Below are 23480 nucleotides of genomic sequence, written 5' to 3' on the forward strand. Positions count from 1 at the left end.
GGTCATTCCCACTATTCGTCGGTAAAAGAGTAGCCCAAGAGTTGGCGGTGGGTGGTGATGACTAGCTGCCTTCCCGCTAGTCTTACACTGCTAAATTAGGGACGGTTACCACAGGTAGCCCTCGAGTAGCTTTGTGCGAAATTCAGAAAAATAAACAAAACAAACAAACACATGACTTTAATTTATTGAAAATGTCTGAACCTTTCGTCCTTCCATGGAGTGATTCGAGACGGATAAGTTATTCAAAGACGTTAAAATCCCCATGAGTTCCTATAATAAAAATGTTTAAGTTGGTTGTATCACATTGGTCGGCAGATTCGTCCAATGCAGTTGAAAATAAAGGTGCAAACAGGGGTAATGCTTTATAGTTGTTTAGATAAATTATTAGAGAGATCTTCACTACGCCTCGTTATCGTCTGCTTTGAGAGTGCAAGCTACTTTTTTTTCAACACTTTGAACAAAAAGTGGTATGACGAATATTTCTAGTATAGATTTATCAATGTCTTGGCTATCAGAAAATGGCTTCTTCTTTTTGGTTAGAGTGAAGGTCATTTCGTATCATGTTGCTCTCATTTCAGGATTGTCACGACTTATTTTCATATGATAAGTTTGAATTTTTCCCTTTTTTCTTTCATCTTATTTAAATAATATTTACGTCCTCAGATGCCATAACTGATTTTAATTTTTCCATTATTTCCACCTTGCACTGTGCTGTAAAATATCTGTTGATATATCTCCTATTACGTGACAGTGCATTTCTACAAGCCACGCGCAAAGGTTTTCCAGAAGGTCCCATCACAACTAAATATTGAATTTCTCACTGTGAATATACATCAATATGAAGTATAGATGGCAAATTACAATAATGTAAATACCAAGGTATATTTCAGAAGGGTGTGCTATTTTGAACTGCGTTTTCAATGCAGTTGTCATTGGAAACTTATACTCTGATTAATAATTCAATATTACAAATTATAAATAATCTGTTTATGAAAATATGCGTATATGTAAAAGAGGAGGCTTACCTAAATTTCACCCAAGGTAATACATAATAATAAAGAAAATCAAGATTAGCTTAGATTGAACATTTATTATACCATTAAGAGTAAAGCTACAAATCAAAAGAAATATAACATAAAGACATAGTTTATATAGCAGAAACGAATTATCCCATGTGAAGTTAATACACTCTGAGGAAAAGTAAGGTCACTCTCAGGCTAACTATCTTTCATCATGTTGTGTTTATAGTCAATATTACTTCAAAACAATGCGCCTGTTCTGGTGATTGGCAGCAAATGTGTCTATTACAGTATCAACATCGAGTTGTTTTGCCCTCCTGGAGTTTACTGATATGACAGCAAGGTTGCTGGTGCGGTTGTTACCACTGCTGTTGCGCAAGTACGTCTTGAGAAGCTTCAGACATGAGAAACTTCTCTCACAGACAGCTGAAGTGACAGGCAGGGTCATAGCGATGCATATAAGTTTATGGAGATCCATGAAGGCATACTTGTATGGCTCCAGCATGGTTGCAAGCTCCAACAGTGTGGATACTTCCTGTCCCTTGTCTTTCTTCCTGGTAATTAGCTGGTTCAACTGGTGGACCTCCACTGCGAGGTCATCCTCTGCCACACCATAGTTTGCTAAATCGCAGTTGACCTTCACAGAAAGGCTGGTTTCTTCATAAGTTCACATTATTCATACAGGCCAAAGTGTGGTTGTGATATTATTCTTGTTATTATAAGTGTGACAAGCACCTGTTACAATAATGTAACTACTGCATTACATTAAATTAGGCACTTCTAAATAGCCCAATGACAATTTCAAAATTCATTTTAGAACTGGTTAGAAATATTATTTGATCACTTAACGTGTAAGGTTATTATCTACATTCAACTTAATTTGGGGCCACTTTTATTCGGTACTTTCATATCTGCTTAGGTTAATTTACAAGTTTTTCTATTAGGTTGTTCGAAAAACATGACGGATTTTTATACTAAAATATTAGTCATTTATGAAAATAACTTCATGTACACCATTGAAAAACCAAAGCTTTCTTCTATTCGTTAGTGTTTTTCATCTTTTCTAAGACTATATTTCAAATATTTCAGACCCTTACAATTAATGATGAAAAAAGTTGCGCATCATTTTTTTGCACGAATTCAAACTTGGTCATAATGTATGGCAAACAGCTCGCAATATACACCAAGCAGGAGGCGAAGAACCACCTCCGAATGGAGAGTATAGCGTTGGCTCCAAAAGTTTCATAATGGGGAAGCGAGTCTTGAAGACAAGAAAGACATCCTTCTACAGTTGAAAACGACGAACTGAGAGCATTAGTGAAAAGAAACCTGCACCAAACTTTTTGGGAAATGGCACAAGGATTGGGTGTTGTCATTTCCACAAGTTTGGACCATATCAAGAAAATTAGAACAGTGAAAAAGCTCGAAAAATGGGTTCAGTGAAAATTTTGAACTGCACTCTTTGTTGATTTTACGCAACAGAAATGACCCATTTCTTAGTCGAATTGTCACTTGCGACGAAAAGAGGACCCTTAACTACAACAGACAGCGACCTGCGCAGTGGTTCAACCGTGAAGAAGCTCGAAAACACTTCCCCAAGCCAAATTTTGCACCAACAAAAGATAATAGTCACTGTATGGTTGTCTGTGGCCAGTCTTATCAACTACAGCTTGCTCAACCAGGACCAGAATATCACTGCAGAGGTTTACTGTCAAGAATTGGAATAAACTCACAGAAAGTCGCGTGAAAAATTGAAGAAGGCCAATCTTGCTTTATGATAATGCTCGTCACATATTGTTCAAATGATGCTGGAGAAATTCAACGAATTGGGATACGAATCATTGTCTCATCCTCCTTACTCTCAGACTTTTTTCTAGCATTTGGACAACTTTTTACAGGATTCAACAACAGACGAGTAGCAGAGAATGGATTTAAAGAAGTTTTGAGTTCTAAGACTTCAGTTTTATCACCATGGCATAAATAATCTTGTTTCTCGTTGGCTAAAGTGTGTAGATTCACTAGGTTCCTATTTGGATTAATCGTTGCTTTTGAAGATTTTTTTTTGTTATCAAAGTTAAAATTTTAAATTCTCCATTATATTTCCAACAACCAAATATGTTTTCATCGTGAATCTTGTTAGCTGTTTACCTTGTCTGTTAAACACACAGCACAAAATCAATTGCCTTATCATCAGCTTTAAGTGCCATAATGCACGTTATTTGTTTGAACGTGTGTCTTATCTCATTCTCAGTGATTTAGCTATTACAACTGCAGGGGAAATACACATATCAAAACCCGACATTCGAGGATCTCTTAAATTTTCTGTTCTGCTGGTTATCGAGAGATTCCAGAAATTTATCTTTGCTAATCGTTATCTAAGGTCACGCTTGTTTTGAAAATTTCTAGCAGTTCAACAGTAAATGTTAAGTCCACCATTGTAGTTCTGTCACATTTCAGTAACTGAGGCTTCAAGAATACATGGGTAATTCACAAACATCGAGACTGACAAATTAGACAAAACACATTGCATGTACTTCTTCATACATTTTTCAAATTGAACACTCAACAACATACAAAAAAATACCAAATCTTGGCACTGGCTTCAAAACAAAAGAAAAACTCACTCTACCTAAAAAAAAAAAAAAACAAACAAATTTTAACAAATCTGCCAGAACTTCATTCTTCGAGGCCATAATCTTTCACGTTTATGCACTGCGGTAATTCATGCCTTAAAATAATGTGATAACGAAACTTCAAGAAGTATATTTCCAGAATATGTTATTCCTTTTCCTTTGCCTACTTTTCTTGCATGATAGTCTGTCAGTGTGATAGCTGTAAGTTAACGAACTTATAATGCTAAAATCCAGGATTCGATTCCTTATGGTGGTTATAATACACATTCAAATTTGGCTTTGCTTGAAAAACAACAACAAATTGCATGTTCTAATAATCCAGTCTTCTCGAAAGTATCTATGGCCTTTATTTATGAAATTAATGATTATTTATAATTAGAGTTACACATTTTAAAAAACATAAATACGTCTTGGATAAAAGTGATCCATGTATAGTTGTATCATGAATGGTACGTCACGAGTATTGAAATAAACTTTCACTGATTTCAGTATATGAATACAATCTCTTGTTCAAAACAAGTGAAGTCAGCCATTTCTTAATGAAAGTTTTGAAGGGGTCTTCTAAGTAAAGCCAAACAATTATAAGAAAAACAAATTTTTTAGTTTGCTTGTAATTCAGCACAAAGCTACACAACTGACTATCTGAGCTCTACCCCCCCATGGGTATTGAAACTTGGTTTCTAGCATTACAAGTCCACAGACACACACAAAGTTGCTACGCCCATGTTGTTAAGGCACTCGACTCGTAATCTGAGGGTTGCGGGTTGGAATCACCGTCACACCAAACATGCTCGCCTTTTCAGCCATGGAGGAATTATAATGTGATGGTCAATCCCACTATTCGTTGGTAAAAGAGTATCCCAAGAGTTGGCTGTGGCTGGTGATTACTAGCCCCCTTCCCTCTAGTCTTACACTGCTAAATCAGGGACGACTAGTGCAGGTAGCCCTCGTGTAGCTTTGCTCAAAATTAAAAAAACAAAAGTAATGAAATAAAGTATTGGGCATATGTAAGTGTACTTTCAATTACATGGAGAGAGAAAATATGGAAAAGTTTGAGGAACATTTATAAATCAGAAATAACATGGAAATGGAATGTGTATGTAGGTGCTCTGAAGAAAAGTCAGATTTGTATTTTCTTTACAACAGTGTGTGTGTGAGTATATCTGTAAAATGTGAAAACATAACTTTTTGGGACAACATGATACCAATTCGACCATCTCAGTTGCCCCACCCTCTAAACTAAATTAACTTAAAAAATAAAATTAAAGCCAGCCCTTATCATTCATATACTTATCACATTTTGTTGTCTTAAACTCATTTAAATTTACAGCCTCTACAACATCTGAAGGCAACTCATTCCAAAGGCCAACCACTCTGTTAGCAAAATAAAACTGTCTTAGCTAAAGATGACTCTTATCTTGCCAAAATTTGTGCTCTTAAGTCCTACAATTTTCACAGTTAAATATGAAAAAAAGTGATGCATATATATTAAAATTCCCTTCACAGCTTGAAAAACCTCATCCCCCCTCATAAAAGGTCCAATAAAAAAAAAACTCATAACCAGAATGCAAGCTTTGTTTTCACTGTCAATGAAGAACAGAAAAGAAATGAACAGTAATAGAGCCTTATCCATAACTGGGAAAGTGGTAGTACATTCACAACCTACTGGATCATATTATGGCAAAGGAGAACAAATTTATTTATGAAGTTTGTTTTGTTTGTTTTTGGAATTTCGCACAAAGCAACTCGAGGGCTATCAGTGCTAGCCGTCCCTAATTTAGCAGTGTAAGACTAGAGGGAAGGCGTCTAGTTGTCACCGTCCACCGCCAACTCTTGGGCTACTCTTTTACCAACAAATAGTGGGATTGACCATCACATTATAACTCCCCCATGGCTGGAAGGGCAAGCATGTTTGGCGCAACTCGAGCGCGAACCTGCGACCCTCAGATTACGAAGGGCATGCCTTAACGCACTAGGCCATGCCAGGCCTATTTATGAAGTAACAAAGAGAGATGTCAGATGATCGCTTCATAGGTAAGATAGTATAATACGTTTGTGTCTCAGTTCTTAAAATAGGTTTCAGTTTATCAAACACATAATACATATAAAAATGGATAAACAACTGTTGTGATCATATTTCATTAGTCTTTTATTCAGTAACAATATACCTTATTCAATTATGTGAACACGAATAATTTCCAGCTTTGTTTTATCTATGGGAGATGAACTTCTACAATTAAATTATAATTAACATTCTTTGCATTTACATCATAAACAAAAGATAGTTCAACATTACACATCTGATGATACTATTATGTACTTATATACAAATCTACAGACAATTCATAAATTCAAACCATTTTTTTTTACATCTAAAGAACACGTCGTCTGTTATAATGTATACTAACATAGCCTCTATTTGAATTTGGTACAACAGAACACTTGTTTAGGCTAAAAGTATGAAGAAAGACTGAAATCTTATAAAACACTTGAAACAACCATTTCTTTTCTTTCCTTTCCTCCTTTGTAAAATTTCAGCATTAAAATCTGATACTACTGTAATCTGTCAAGACTGACTTTTAAGGTATAATACTTAGCTGTAATTTTGGTTTCTGCTGCTTTCGTTTAAGAACCCTGGTATACTACAAGTATATAGGCTAGAAGACAGTTTACAACAAAAAACAAATCACCAATGTCGATGGAGCCACAGTATTCCCTTTAATAGAAAATACAGTGCACTCATTGCATACAAAATAATTTCTCTCTGTTGTTTCTGCTGGTTTTCCTGTTCAACTGCAAGCATGCGGCGACTCAAGTGACGAACTTGGTTACGAAGAAGAGCAACTTCTTCTTCTGTTTCTTTTATTGATAGTCCTTCCAAAGGTTGTGAAAAGGGTAGCTGGTATCTTAAAAACAAAACATCTAAGTGTTTAAAAGACATACAAAAGCAAACTTCTTAGCATTATGTGTAACCCCTAAACAATGAACACTTGCTTAGATGTTGAATTTTCAAACTATCCTATCTTCTAACAAAAAATGCAAAGAATCTAAACTTTAGCACACCTTATTGCCTAAGACAAACTAATCTAAAAAATTCAAATTTGTAGGAGAAAATAATTTCATTATAAACAAGTTTTACAAAGATTTTATTTAAATTAATAGTACAGAAACACATAACCGACCAAATACACTAAAACTCTTAATGCCCAAATCTTTCTTATTTCACTGTAATTCAGCAAAAACAGCAGCAATTTTTTTTAAACTTGTTTTACTGAAATTTACTACTTTTTCTCATCACGTTAACAGTGTGAAACCCTCCTTTATGAAACAGCAACCAATTGACTCTTAGATCTTAGAAATTTAGTGTTAATCAACAAGTGAAGCATTTATGTAAAGGTTTTCAGTTTCTCTTAACATTATCCAGTTTTCGATATCAAGCAAGTCTTTTCAAGTTTCATTGTCCTATAAATATGCTTGTCAATGTTAATAACCCTTACATTTGATCAAAGTCATCAAACATTTTCTCAATCAAAATATCGTTCTCTTCATTATCAGCATCCTCATCAATCTGATGACTTCAAAAAATTTACATAATTTACGGGTCATAAGTATAAAGGATTTAAACATGGCAGAAATTAGGCTAAAATATTAGATAAAAAGAATGGGACAACCATATAATTTCATATGAAGAGAATACCCTACATTAATCTGATAAACAAGTAGTTATAAAATGTATACAAAACCTTCAGAATGTTTTACTCAGCATAAAATAATAGAATATTTTATTGAAAATTTAATTCCAATAATATTAACATCCAAGAATAAACGTGAAAAAGAATTATAACTTTTTGGAAACTCCTTAATATTTGAAAAAATAATACAGTTATCTAATGCCCTGAAACTCATGAAAAATAACCACTAAGTTCTATCTCTAGCAACTTAATTTCTTTAGTTTCAGAAGATACCTCGTTAGTGTTAGTTTAATGCTACAAAAATCTAACTGTCTAATGATAATAATAAACATGAAATTAGATGATTCTTTTGTAATATTAAGAACAGAGATCCATGGCTCTTAGCTCGTGATCTAAGGACCACTATGGGTCCATAACAGCAAAGATATTAGCATTAAATGTACTTTCCTAATCACTTACAATGTAATTTGAAATATGTGTTATCCTGTACAGTAAATACAAAGTAATTAAAAAACCAGTAAAATTGGGGTTCATTTCATCAAATATTACATGTTACTCAACTGCCATACCTGGAGTGGTCTAATTTATTTGGGAAAACATCTGCATCTATTTTTCCATTATGATTTTTCTGTTGAGTTGCACCTGATTCTTCCTCAAATATGGTAGGAAAGTAATGTTCACCTAGGGTTAAGGTATGTGGAGGAGTGTTTAAATGGATGTCAGACTTCTGTTCACCCACAAAACTGCACTCAATATTCATTCCAGGAAGAGATTCTCTTCCTTCCACATGGTGATTACTTTCTAAAAGTAGAAACCTTTATAGTCAAATGTAGTGTCCTTCGAAAACATTATAATCCAATAAATTCAGTTTAATGTCATGACTACATATAAGCAAATATTTTTAATGAAAATATTCGGCAATACATTACACCAAAAAACACCTTTATACATGTGTATAAAAGCCATCTTATCTTAGGTTTATTCTGTTGACACTTTGATTATCAAAATCATATTCTTACCATCATTTTAAAATTTGAAAAACCCGAATCATAATTTATTGTAGTACATTTAATTAATAAATATTTTTTGCAACAAAAAATGAGAAAATATTTTCAGAAAGGTGCATAGGAACATCAGGAGTATGTTACTGTAGTTCAAAATGCACCATAAATTTGTGAAAATGTAAAGTATCTGACAGCATCTCTCGAGCTTTAAATGAGAAGTAATTAACCTCATGTTTAAGTCATGTTTATTCTGGAAAAGTTTGGTTTCTGTTTTAAAACAAAACAAACAATTTTAAGACTGTTTCCGTTATGCTTACAAAAGACAATATCATTTACATAAAAGAATTTTCAGAACAGAGCTGTCTTAAGTATAATGCTGTTTCTGATTTCAACAATGTTTTTAAAAATGGTCAAAATACATGCTACTTATTAGACAAAATAAATAGTTGGAATAATTTATCCTCCACAGATTGTGCCATGTAAATTAATAATTTTACAATCACTCACAATACAAGTGACATCTAACTCTTTTTACTTGCAAGCTATTTTGTACACATTGTCAAAACATTAGTAGGCCAGAAGTAAAACAAAATGAAATGATAATTTATTAAGTATTCTTTGTTTACAAATTTTTTCATGTTGTGAAAAATACTTTTTTTAAAATATAATTTTAAAAATATTCTATGACCTGACTTTCAATTTACAGAATGGTGCAAAAGTGTTAGGACAAGAGAATACTTTTTATGCAAAAACAACTTGTTTGGGTTGAGAAAATATTTTATGTAGAAGAGCGAACAACGTTTCGACCTTCTTCGGTCATCATCAGGTTCACAAAGAAAGAAAGAGGTAACTGATCAGAAGCTGACCACATGTTTGGAAGGGGTTGTGTAACCGAGTGTCGGAATGTAGAGGGCGGTGTTAGATGTTTGAATATATAATTGACAAACACCACACTAACATTATTTATAAAATACAATGTGATAACTGCCACGACTTCTATATTGGAGAAACAAGCAGAAAAATGGAAACCAGATTTAAAGAACATAAAAAAGTCACCTTCACACGTTTTCTAACACTGCAAGTCAAATAAACACAACATAACCATAGAAAACACTCAAATACTAAATAAAGAAACAAACATAAACAAAACACAAAATTAAAGAAGCCTTACTTATACAACAACTTAAACCCAAAATAAACCAATATAAAGGAATGCCTTTATACCTATATTAAATATAATAAAATAAATTATATATTCAAACATCTAACACCGCCATCTATGTTCCGACACTCAATTACACAACCCCTTCCAAACATGTGGACAGCTTCCGGTCAGTTACCTCTTTCTTTGTGAACCTGACGATGACCGAAGAAGGTCGAAACGTTGTTCGCTCTTCTACGTAAAATATTTTCTTAACCCAAATGAGCCGTTTTTTGCATACATATTTCTCTACAAGTGGGTTTTCTTGACATCACTGAAGAGAATACTTTGTTATTCATTTCATCTTATGGGGATAATCGTTCCACACCATTATAGAATATAAATGTCAACACTATTGAAAATTTAATGAACCAGAGTGAGAATGCTTATCATTCTTTATAATTCCCATATACTTGTACTAAGGTATGTCGTAAAGAGTTCTGCTTCAATGAACATACTGATTGTACTGAGGGCATGAAATAACTGTCATGGTATCCCATGCAGTACCTTAACTATACAGAAAGAAACTATCAAGGAGTAAGCATATGGTACCAGTATATGCTGAAAAAAAAAATCAGTCCTAGCACCCCAGAAATAAACCTTGATGAAAAATGTTTAACACTATATATAAAGTTTTGTTGCCATGCAACGGCCAAAAAAGCATAGTGAACTGTCAGTAGAGCAGAGATTACATAAAAGCTTTACATGATGTTCGATGGACTCTCAACAAATTTCTGGAGGCTTGAAATGCTCACCAAATAATGTCATGTACATCCTATATCATGAAACTCAGACAGTTGATTGATTGATTTAGTGTTTTATGGCACAAAGCAGCGAGGCTATCTGCGCCAGACATTAGGTAAAAATGTAAAAAAAAAATAATAAATAAATGTAGTAATAGACATAAATGGAAATGAAGGTAAAACAAAAAAGTATAAAACCAATGTTGACACCTAGTCTACAATGTTAAGATAGGAGGCAGAGTATAAGAAGTTGTAAGGTATTTACTCTAGCAAAAAGGTAATGGTCATAACCCGCCAGGAAGATTAACAGGTAAGTTCAAGAACCACCGTCAATCACCTGAAGTTGGCCTTTCCATTCCTGGTTCCGGGTGATGTGTCATAGCAGCTATTATCAAAATGTAAAAGAATAAAAGTTTTAAAAGACACTCTGCAAAATCGTAATAATGAGTAGCCAAATGTCCAGTAAAAAGATAAAGTCAAGTAAATGGAGTAAAATTTGTAAAAGTAAATGAAGGTAAAAACAAAACAGCAATTAAAACAGAAAATGGTGTAAAAACCAATGGTGACATCCAGTCTTCAAAGTTGTAAAATATTTACTCTAGCAAAATGTTAATGATCATAACCCGCCAGGAAGACTAACAGGTAAGTTCAAGAACCACTGTCAATCACCTGAAGTTGGCCTTTCCAGTCCTGGTTCCGGGTAATGTGTCATAGCAGCTATTATCAAAATGTAAAAGAATAAAAGTTTTAAAAGACACTCCATAAAATCGTAATAATGAGTAGCCAAATGTCCAGTAAAAAGATAAAAGTCAAGTAAATGGAGTAAAATTTGTAAAAGTAATTGAAGATAAAAGCAAAACGGCATATTAAAACAGAAAATGGCTTAAAAACCAATGTTGACATCCAGTCAACAAAGTTGTAAAGAACTACCTGTAGCAGAATGGTAATGATCATAACCCGCCAGGAAGACTAACAGGTAAGTATAAAAACCACCGTCAGTCACCTGAAGTTGGTCTTTCCAGTCCTGGTTCCGGGTTATGAGTCAATATGGCCAGTACTAAAAGTTAAGTAGTAAAAGTGTGAAATGATATGCAGCAAAAGTATAATAACAACTTCGCCAGGATGACTAACGAGTAGTTCAAACGGATAGTTCAAACAGGAGCGTTAGTCACCTGAAGTTGGCCTTTCCAGTCCTGGTGTCGAGGTAATTTATGGTTTTGGCATTTGTCCATTGTCAAATTGAAGGAGAGAGATTAAAACTGTAAAAAAGGAACCACAATTAAAAAGGTGTAATGAATAAATATGCAATAACTTAAATGAGATTAAAAAGGTTAATGGCCATTAAAAAATTAAAAACATTATCAAGGTGGACAGAGTCACCATCACCAATAACTCTGTCCAATGTTACAGATTGACCCTGGGAAAAATATGTTTAAAATATTGCCGTCGTTGAGAATTGTAACGATGGCAAGAAAGTAAACGTGGCTGATAGTGATTTGAGTGTTACACAAACTACACATTGGTGCATCAATTCCAGATAAAAGAAAATGATGAGTTAAAAAACTGTGACCAATGCGTAGCCTAGTGAGAACAACTTCCTCCTTTCGAACTTTACGGAAGCTAGATGGCCAAAGTCCAATTTTGGGTTTGATTTGAAAAAGTTTGTTGTCACATTGCTCATTCCAAGTGGACTGCCAGCTGGCACGGAGCCGAGCCTTGAAGACAACACCATAGTCCATGTACGGAATAGGCATAGGAGTGATGGTGCTGAAGCAGACATATTTAGCTGCCATGTCTGCAAGCTCGTTCCCGCGAATACCAACATGGCCTGGTATCCAGAAAAACTGGATTGAAGTAGCTGCTAATGAGAAATGGGCCAGTCGGTTTCGAATATCAGCGAGAATAGGATGTGAGCTAACGTGTAGCGATTCCAAGGCAAGTATAAAACTAAGCGAATCAGTATAAATAGTGCAGTTGGAGTACTGCTCAGCTGCAATATGATCCAGGGCAAGAGATATGGCATACAGTTCAGCAGTGAACACAGAAGCTGTAGAAGGGATTCTGCACGCAACTACTGACCCATAGCAAACCATAGCAGAGCCCACTGAATTACCTGATTTGGAACCATCTGTATAAATGGGAACTGAATGATTGTTTGAAAGATATTCATTGAATAAAAGACGGTACTTCCAATCTGGAGTATCTGCATTTTTTAGGTGACTGAAAGAAAGGTCACATTTGGGGGGCTGTAATAAGCCATGGTGGGATGGGCCACCTGTGGAATCTGCAATGTTATCCAAGGACAGACCCATTCATCCAATTGCTCCCGGATGCGAAGGCCAAACGGAGCAATGACAGATCCTCTGTTCTGAAAAAGTACTGCCCACCGAGGAAGGAAAACACATTTCCAGGTGGGATGCTTTGGTAAGGAATGAAGTTTCGAAGTATATTGTAAAGATAGTTGCAAACGGCGAAGGTGTAGAGAAGGTTCATGAGATTCAATGTATATACTTTGAACTGGAGAGATACGGAAAGCCCCAGTGCAGAGTCGAAGTCCTTGGTGATGAACGGGGTCCAGCATCTTTAAGACTGAGGGTCTGGCAGAGCCATAGACCATTGATCCATAATCGAGTTTCGATCTAATAAGAGCACGATATACCTTTAACATTGAACAGCAATCTGCCCCCCAACTGGTAGAAGAGAGAACACGGAGGATGTTCAGTGCTCTTGTGCATTTGACCCAAAGCTGCTTTAAGTGTGGTATAAAGGTCAGTTTACGATCAAAGATAAGCCCCAAGAACTTGGTCTCCGGGACCACTGGCAGCAAAACTTCACCGATATGAAGTTCAGGATCAGGGTGAATACCGCGTCGACAGCAAAAGTGCAGGCATACAGTTTTGGAGAGAGAGAAATTAAAGCCGTTCGCCAGAGTCCACTTCCGTACACAATTGAGGGCGGTTTGTAGTTGCCGCTCAATATATCTCATGTTTGATGACTGACATGAGATGTGAAAGTCGTCGACATTCGCAACAGTGAGAGGGAGTTGTTCAGTGATGGCATTTATCTTTATACTGAAGAGTGTAACACTCAATACACAGCCTTGAGGGACTCCAAGTTCCTGTACAAAAGAACGGGAAAGTGTCGAACCCACACGAACTTGGAATCTCCTGTCCATTAAAACATTTTTAATAAACATGGGTAGATGGCCACGTAACCCATATGTATGGAGGTCTCGCAAAATGCCATACCTCCATGTTGTGTCGTAAGCCTTCTCTATGTCAAAGAATATTGATACAAGATGTTGGCGGTTGAGAAAGGCTTCTCTGATAGATGTTTCAAGGCGAATTAGGTGGTCTGTGGTGGAGTGCTGTCGACGGAACCCATACTGGGTGGGCGAGAGGAGGTTGTTTGATTCAAGGAACCAAACAAGACGAGCATTAACCATCCTTTCTAATGTCTTACAGAGACAGCTCATCAAAGCAATTGGACGGTAGTTTGAAGGAATCTTGGGATCTTAGAGAAAGGTAAAATAATAGCTTGGCGTCAGGCATCAGGAAAAACATTCTCCTGCCAGATCCGGTTGAAAACAATCAGAAGGACATCAAGAGAAGCAGGAGATAGATGGTGCAGCATGTCATAAGGAATATCATCAGGTCCAACAGACGTACTGGCAGACCGATGAAGGGCCATTTTTAGTTCCACCAGGGTAAAGGGACAATTATAGTCAAAGAAACAGTCAGTTCGAAAGGAAAGAGGTGATCGCTGTGCCCGAGTCTTGATGGCCAGGAAGGTGGAGGAACAAGCAGAAGTGCTAGATACCTGGCAAAAGCTTTCACCTAGAGTGTTAGCGATGTTCCGAACATCAGTCACCTCCTGACCATCAGAGAGTAAGATCGAGAGGGGGATAGAATTGTAGTGTCCATTAACCTTTCGAATCCGTCCCATATGATCTTGGAACTGGTGGTAGAAGATATACTGGTTGTGAACTTAATCTAAGATTCCTTCTGGCTGTGATGTCTTACCCACCTAGCATGTGCACGGGCCCGTTGGAAAGCAACCCTGTTTGAAAGTGTGGGATATCTACGAAAAGTATCCCAGGCCCGCTTTTGAGCCTTCCGTGCTATGTGGCAAGCAGGATTCCACCACGAACGAGGATATCGTGGAAAAGGTGTCGTAGTTTTAGGAATACACTGAGCAGCTGCATGTGTAATACAGTCAGTTACCACTGCTACACAGTCGTCTATTGATGGCTGATTTACGATGGCAGGATCAAGTTCTGCGAGAGCAGTGAAAGTGGACCAGTCTGCCTGATCCAGCTTCCACCGGGCACGCTGGTAGGGTGGCATCGACCACGCCAGTCTCTCTCAAAAGGATCGGAAAATGATCACTGCCTAGTGGATTCCTGTCAACCCTCCATGAAAAATGGGAGAATAATGAAGGGGAGCAAACTGAGAGATCAATAGCGGTAAAGGACTGACTAGGTGCATGAAAGTAAGTGGAAGAACCAGTATTGAAAAGAGAAAGATTGTGATCAGAGAGCATCCGCTCTACAGATCGGCCCCTCCCATCAATAATAGCACTTCCCCAGAGGGGATGATGTCCATTAAGATCCCCTAGGATTAGAAATGGAGATGGCAATTGTTCAACGAGAGCATCAAGATCTGATTGATCATATGTCTTTCCAGGGGACAGGTAAGAGAACAAAGTGATGGTATGACCCAAGGAAACACGGATAGCTACAGCTTCCAAGGGTGTGTTGAGTGACAAAGACAGGGTGGGCACATGTTGATCAACCAACAGTGCCACCCCTCCATGTACTCGACCATCACACAACCTGTCATTTCTGTACAGAGAAAACTGCCGAATGGAGACAGTATCAGCAGTTTTGAGAAATGTTTCTTGTAAAGAAAGACAAACAGGATGGTAGGAAGCAATCAGCGTTTTGATATCATCCAGATTAGAACGTAAACCTCGACAGTTCCATTGTATCAAGGTGGCCATTTTTAAGAACGGGTAGGTGAAGTGGCTGGAGAACCCTTCGGTTTACGACCAAGTCTTTTTTCTTTACTGTCTTTAGTCGGAGGAGGTCTATCAACCTCCATGGATCCTGCTCTGTGTCGGGTGGGCAGGTTTTTGTTATTGGAAGGGGAATCCAGTGACTGAGGATGCGAACGAATAATTGTTTTGTCTCTTGTGGTGGGAGAAAAAGATGTATCAGAAGAAATGCCTGTATTTGAAACTGAAGGACATGGATCTTGAGGTTTGTTGGAAGGTATGGGAGGAACAGAGATAGATGTGGAAGTCGATTCATTAACCTTTTTAACCACGGAGGTCAAAAGGCTTTTCATTTGTTTTGAAAACGATTCTCTTGGAGGCACAGAGAGATCTGTCTGCACTCCCACTGTAGTTGTGGAATGAAGTGCAGCAGCATATGTCCAAGATGGAGTTGTGGACAGCAATTTCCGAGCCTCAGGATAACTAATGTTATGTGTCGTTTTCAAACGCTGCACCTCTTTTCCTCCAACCATTTTGGGCAAGAATGAAAGTAAGAGGGGTGAGAACCATTGCAGTTTACGCAATGTGGGTTTATGTCACAGTCATAGGCATCGTGGTCCTTGCCTCCACAACGAGCACATGTCAGGGAACCACGACAGGATGTCTTTGAGTGGCCGAATCTCTGACATTGGAAACATCAAAGAGGGTTTGGTATGTATGACCGAACCCTGCAAATGAGATAACCTGCCTTGATGGTGGCAGGTGCACGTGGTGAAGTAAATGTTAAAACGAGGGTATTTGTTGGCAGTGTAATTCCATCTTTGCGGTGGAGATGCCTCACTGCAGAAGCTCCTTGAGTGGAGAGACCAGCGAGAATCTCTGACTCAGGAACGTTCTTCAAATCCCTTTCAACAATAACTCCTCGTGAAGAATTCAAGGTAGCATGGGATGTAACCTCAATAGGTATATCCCCAATTGCCTTTGAATTGAAGAGGAGTTCACTGTGTTGGGATGTGGATGTTTCAACCAATATGTCACCAGATCAAGTTTCTTTACTGATTTTGAGAGCCAGCAAGTCCCTCTAGTCCCTTTTGAATAAAAAAAGGAGACATTTGCCCTAAAGGTTTTTTCCGAAGAGAATGTAATATAAGAAAATGAGGTACGTGTGTTACTGATGTTGAAGATTGCTGTTCTGAGTATTCAAGACGGGTCGCTACCCATTGACTGTTTTTTTACAATTTTATTTAAATTTTTTAGAGGATCCATAGGAAAAGGAAAAAATTTCGGTACCCACTGACCCCACCTACCATGGAGTCCTACAAGGGGACGCACTACAAAGTCACGCAAGAACAATGCAGCAACGCCAGGGTTTCGTGAGCACTATACCCAAACACCAGCATCAGGCACAATGTCCACAACACCCGTTGAGAACTTCCAACACTGGTACTTGGTTGACTCTAGCCCAAGTGGACCAGCCGATTGACCCAAGGGGGGCCACCCAAAGGCCACCCGTCTACAGGAATTCGAGGCCAAAGTGGTGTGTTAGGATTGAACCCCTCAACCACCAGGATCCTCTCCTCCCCTTCACGGGTCACCACGCACGGCAAACACATGGGTGGATGTTTAGATCCCAGAGAAGGTAACCAGATAGAACAGAACCTTCCCTGGGAGGTCCCCTCACCACGTACAGGAATCCACACCGAGGGGGAAACTCAGACAGATAAATGTGAAAATGGGAAAGAGGTAGAACTCCTAAACACAGTGATATTGATGTTAAGTATCTTCATTTATTCAGCCTATAGAACACAAGGAAAACTGTTGCTAATCTCAAGAGTTAGATAAACAACCATGTACCAACTGACAGAACAGTGTCCAGATCTACAGTATCAAGAACAGTGAACAAGAAATGGAACATTTGGTTGTGTAGCAGTTAAAACAAATCTTTACCTCAATCTCCAAATACTGTCAAAAGACTGAAATTTGCTAAAAAGTGTAAAACTGGACTGTTGGTGATTGGAAAAGGATGTTAGGACAGATGAATCCAAGTATGAAATATCTGATTCAAAGTGCAGGTTGTATGTCTGGTGGAAGATACTTACCTTGATGCATAGCACCTACCATGAAGCATTAGGTGGGTAGTGTGATGGTTCGAGAATGTTTTCTGCTGAGGCAACAGGAGATATTTCCAACATATATGGTATAATAGACCAGCACAAGTACCATCAGATACTGACCCATCATAGTATACACAGTGATTTGTGTACTGCTGATAAAGGATTCTACTACTAAGAATATAATGACCCTAAACATTCATCCAACCCATGCAGAAATTACTCAGCTAAAAAAGAAGCTTCCAAAGTCATTCAAATGATACAATGACCCCTACACAGAGTCTTATTCTCAATCTAACTGAGCAGATCTGGGATTTGATAAACCAAAAACATGACAAGTCAAAAGTTACTTCCAGAGAAACTTCATAGGGGTCTGTTAGACACACTTGGAGTGAAATCTCAAAGGATACTTTGATTAAATATGTTGCAACAATGCCTGAAAGACTGTCTGCAGTTATTAACACAAAAAGAAACACACAAAATATCAACCGTTTGTTAAACTCAAGCTCTTCCACTGAGTTTCTAACGTACTAACTGTGAAGATTAATAAAATGTTGATGTTTCACCTGTGATTTATCTTCTATTGTTCTTTGAAAGTAGCCTGAAATCTAATTTTTGACTTTGTCTTAATAATTTTGCACAGTACTGTATTTACTGTAAACCTTTATGTTTCTAAATACATGCAAAAAAAAGGAAAATGTTTTATCATAATAAAACCCCATTCTTTTTTTCTTGAATGAGACCTTAATTACAGTGGTCAAACCACCGTATTATAACAAAAACTAATGAAAAATGTGTAAAAATAACTGCTGCAATATAACTATTAATAAAATATTTTATATGTCCAACCTATTTTGTTCTACAAATTATGTCTATTTTTCCCTTTTATCCAACAAACAGTAATACAACTCATACAATACTACCAAATATTTACCATGATGATGAGAAAGCCACTTGAAGTAAAAATATATTCTAAAGATGGCTGGTATGGGTATTAAAACTTTAATTAAAATACAGAACGTTTCGACCTTCTTAGGTCATCTTCAGGTTAACAAAACAAAAAAGAATCCTGAAGATGACCTTAGAAGGTCGAAACGTTGTTCTGTACTATATTTTAATTAAAGTTTTAATACCCATACCAGCTGTCTATAGAATACAAACTTACCACTCAAGTTGCCAAATTAAACCATGGTTACTTATTTTTGCATTGAGATAAAAGTAAATGTAACAATATTTTGAAATAACATGAAGTTGTCCCACTTCTTTGTACTTACTGGAATATGTTTTGCAATATTGTTGTTGTTCATACAACGTAGTCAGTTTTGTGAGGATTACAAACCTGTCTCTGGTATTCATCATAAAATTTAATGTTAATAACTTTACCTAAAACTAATATCCTTTCAGGAACATGCATAAACAGATTTTTTGAGTCATCTAGTGTGTGTGGTCGACTGACGGTGGTGAGGGACTCTTCCATGAAACTGATTTTCTGAGGGACTGTCATTTTTGTATTGATTTCTGCTGTGAAGTCATGGTTGTAAAAGGAATCAAAACTTCCTGAAAATTGATGTTGTGAGTTTTCTCCTTGAGACATCTCCTGTATTATCAGCAATACAAAACATAAAGAGTTAATATTGACCAAGTTTACATTGATATTCTTAGTGCTGAATGGACAACCTTCTAACACTTCTTTTGAAATCCTTTTTACTCTTATATACAGATTAATACATCTTCTTGCTAGTAGTTATATAGTAACAATACAATTTTTATCACCACGTAAAAGTACATTCAGAGGTGACAACCACTACACTATAATTGTACACAACTGTCTCAATGCATGTTTAGTACTGAACCTATACAATACCATCTAAAGGCTTTATGAAACTTTATTACATTATTCTAGCGGCTCAGCGGTATGTCTGCAGACTTACAATGCTAAAAACCAGGTTTAAATACCCGTGATGGGCAGAGCACAGATTGCCCATTGTGTAGCTTCGTGCTTAATTCAAAACAACAACATTATTCTTATAATATATTCAGCTCATGGAGCTGTCAAGTCAAGTAATCCTAAATTCTTCAGTGCACAAACATTTGTGCAATTTAGTCATGCAAATATGTAGGTGTTGTAATCAGTGGCACAGTCAGGTATTCCATTCAGGATGGATGGGGCAGAAAACGTTAAGGGAGGGGAAATAAATTATAAGCCTGAAATGTATCTGCGCTTTTAATAAAATGGTCATTAAAATAAATCAAACATAATAGTGTTTATAGAAGTTTTGAGCAATCCTCTTTTGAACCATTTTTAACAAGTCAGTATCACTTCTTAAACAAGAGAACCAAAATCAGAAATATGTAAAATAGTCCAGCTTAAAAGTGAATCCAAACTGACTTCATAAAGAGATGATTACTTTAACTTGTGATCTGCATCAATAGATGCATCCTAAAAATTCCGAAAAGAAAAAAAAGTAAGCTTAAATGTTTATTTTCCTGAAAGGTTGGCTTGTGAGGACAGCCTGTTAAGATCAAATGAACCCTCGTTTTTCATAGTTTAGGTTCCTCGTACAGGGCAATATTTACTACTAATAGTAAATTAACATGCACTACATATTTTCACTACTACATTACTTATAACTTACGCAGGAGTACACTATTCAATTAGAATTAATCTCCTGTACTTCTATTCCTTTTAGTGCATAACTACAAGTGTCTGTGGTCTAAAAAAACTGTTTAAAACCACCTCAAAACACTGTTGGCTCTATGCAACTATATCTGCAAGTCATGTGTATTGGAACAATAGTACCGAAATGTTTAAAACAGCGTCAAATTTTTTAAAAACTAAAGGAGTGCATGTTTTCTTATAGCAAAGCCACACCAGGCTATTCCCTGAGTCCACCGAGGAGAATTGAACACCTGATTTTAGCATTGTAAATCTGTAGACTTACTGCTGTACCAGTGGGGGACAAGAACTAAAGGAAATAGATCATTCTATAACTAAGTATGATCTAGCAATTGGACTGTGACATACAAACAGTCTAAAAAATTTGTCAAAATGTAACATTCAGCAATTTTGCTAATTATAGGTAATAACTTATGGCATATCTTCCCACTGTATCAGATCACGTTTATAAAACTACTTTAGAATATATGTTAATGTTACTACTCATCACACTCTTCCTAAACACTCATCATTTACTATATTTAGATGTTTAAATCTTTTCATTTCCTTTGATACAAATACCACATTATTTTCTAATTTTCTTGCATTTTTCAAATATAATGCATAAGTATAAAAATTTATGAGCTTTACTAAATATCACTGAGTTACCAAAGATATTATTTTAATTTTAATTGTATTAATTATCTTGAATGTAACAATTGTGTTCTGCAATATATTAATGTAATTTAATTCACATAATGATGGCTGCCAGAATTCACTTGTGAAAACAGTGTTGCCATGTGGAGTCCATTTTATTAATATTTTTCCTTTTTTTTTATATTTTTACTGGCTTCTTTTATTACTTTCACAAGCTTATAACCTATTTCTATTTGTTGCATCCAACTGTATATAAAATATGTACTTGACAATTACGAATTATTTTTTCAATAACTTAAAATATCATATATAACAGACTATGAACATTGTAAGAGAAAAAAGAAAATATCAAATTTAACAATTCAATACAGCTTTCTTGGTAAACTTCTAACAAGTACATAGGTGGGAATGTAATATATACTGTCACTGTAATCTACTTCCACACCAAATATATGTTTAGACTGTGTGCAGTTTCTTTATGCAAGTTTCTTTGCTAGTTTTAGAATTATAAGCATCGTGTATTTTTTATTTCTTTATGTCAAAGATGTTTGCTCCTTTTTTTTCTCCATTTGATTTCTGAAGCTGTAAGAAATATGCACGTTTTACCCCTGGTTTTAAACTGCCAAAATAGCTGATATACCTTGCATTTCCTGTATGACACCCATAGCTCAGTGTTTTCATAATTGCTAAGATGTTGGAAGTTGTACATGAACTATCACAAAGCTTTTATAGGAGCTGTGAATTTTCTGGGACTGTCATCCATAGACTTTCTTCAAAATATAGTTAATGGACTTGCAGTTATTAATCCATCACGTTTGTTCTTTTAAACAAAAACAACACTATAAAAGGTGGTCTTGTAAATTATCCTTAACATATCTTAATAATTCTGGATTGTTTTCCTCGTATTTGTTTTCGAAAGCACACATCCTTTCTTCAAAAATAGAACAAAATAGACTTCCATCTATATACTACTTAAAAGTTTATCATAAACACACTACATTTAATAGTATTTGTTTTAGTCCAGTACATAAATATTTTAAAAAGTAATTACACACATAATACATAATAGTCAATTACACATCTCACACACAGAAGATCAAAAACGTATAACACCCTGAGTTTGACACGCCAATACAGGCTGACTTATACAAATTCATTACAATTTACAAATTACACGCACATACGTCTATTGCACACACTTTTTGTTTTAATACACTGAAAATCTGAACTACGTTCTTAAAATCTTTTTTGGTATTCAGTATCATCTTAATTGTAAAATACACAAGCCGTAACTGATGTTAGATATGCAAATTGTAATACATTTTCAAGCAGAGTTACCAAAGTTTTATTAGATGTTTTGTTAGATTGTGAATTAAGCAATTTGATGTAGCTGATATAAAGGTAGTAATACTAAACGTAGCACATTCCACTCTTTAAGTCTAAACTATACCCTATAAATTTAAATATGAAACTATGATTTCGTCATAATTGGCGATTGATTTACAAATATAACGGTTAATGTATATCATTCTGTTCTAATAATTAATTAATAGTAATAACATTTGGTACAACTGAACTTACTTTCTTTTTGTTTTTGATTGTGTTTAAATAGATGTGTATGTACTATTAAATTTAGTGCTTAACAACCTTACACTTTCTAGTTTAATGTCACAGAAAACAACTAAAAACCGATGCAGACTCTAAAGGCATGAATGTTTAAAAATTTAACGCCCTCTATCATATCTTTATAAAGCGTTAAATTTTCTGTTTTGTGATTGGTGAGGCTTTGGCTTTATAGTACAATTCAAAATATATATTTAAAATAATAATAATAATGCTAAGAGAGGTTCAATTTTGTTTTATACCGTTTGATATTAAATATTTTATTGTAACAAAATAATATACAGAAGATGGAGAAACTTCGTTATAATGTGATCGCTTTTTACCAGTTGGCGAAGAATGATTATAATTATATTTGTCATAAGCATATTTTTAAACAATACATTCTTTATCTATTCTTTGGGGATTTTTAAATATTAGAAGAGTGTATACCAGTAGTATTCCAAACAAACTACACTCGCTATATCCATTGAAGACGATACGTTTCACTCAACATGGAGTTTTATAATTGCTTTTCAGTATAAAATGACTAGTTTTTAAATTTAACTTGTTAGAGCAAATCACATAAAAACTAACAAAAGTTTCGCAGTTGTATTTAGTTAAATACAATAAAGTTTTAGGGGTGCTAAATAGAGTCACATACTTCCTGCTAAAACTACAAACAACAATGACTGAACATAAAATTGTATCAAACTTCGTTAAACTTCAAAGCTTTCCTCTTTTAAGATAATATCTTAACTAATTACTTTCCATTTTTGGCCATGAAACTCTTTTATGCAGTTAATCTTTAACGTATTATCAAAATATTCTTAAATAAGCTAAAGCAGTCAGTTTTTGTGCATCTCTGACGTTATCCAAGTTTGTTTGTTTGTTTTGAATTTTCGCGCTAAGCTACACGAGGACTATCTGAGCTAGCCGTCCCTAATTTAGCAGTGTAAGGCTAAAGGGAAGGCAGCTACTCACCACCACCCACCGCCAACTCTTTTATCAACGAATAGTGGGTTTGATCTTCACATTATAACGAACCCACAACTGAAAGGGCGAGCATGTTTGTTCTGACGGAGATTCGAACCTACGACTCTCGGATTACAAGTCGAGTGCCTTAACCACCTGATCATGCCGGACCTTGCCCAAGTATGAGATCAATTG

General features: G+C 35.8%; 1 protein-coding gene across 1 annotated transcript; it reads right to left on the reverse strand.

Annotated features, from left to right (window-relative positions):
* Positions 1–5783: 5783 nt before the first annotated feature.
* LOC143233672 (transport and Golgi organization protein 11-like) lies at positions 5784–22434 on the reverse strand. Its single transcript, XM_076470159.1, has 4 exons — positions 22293–22434; positions 18782–18995; positions 7914–8145; positions 5784–6558 (listed from the first exon to the last, which is right to left on the reverse strand). The coding sequence occupies exons 2-4, from the start codon at positions 18990–18992 to the stop codon at positions 6339–6341; spliced, it is 663 nt and encodes a 220-aa protein (XP_076326274.1). The 5' UTR covers positions 18993–18995; positions 22293–22434; the 3' UTR covers positions 5784–6338.
* Positions 22435–23480: the final 1046 nt, after the last annotated feature.

This window comes from Tachypleus tridentatus, chromosome 12 (genome assembly GCF_004210375.1).
Source record: "Tachypleus tridentatus isolate NWPU-2018 chromosome 12, ASM421037v1, whole genome shotgun sequence".
NCBI classification, from domain to species: domain Eukaryota; kingdom Metazoa; phylum Arthropoda; class Merostomata; order Xiphosura; family Limulidae; genus Tachypleus; species Tachypleus tridentatus.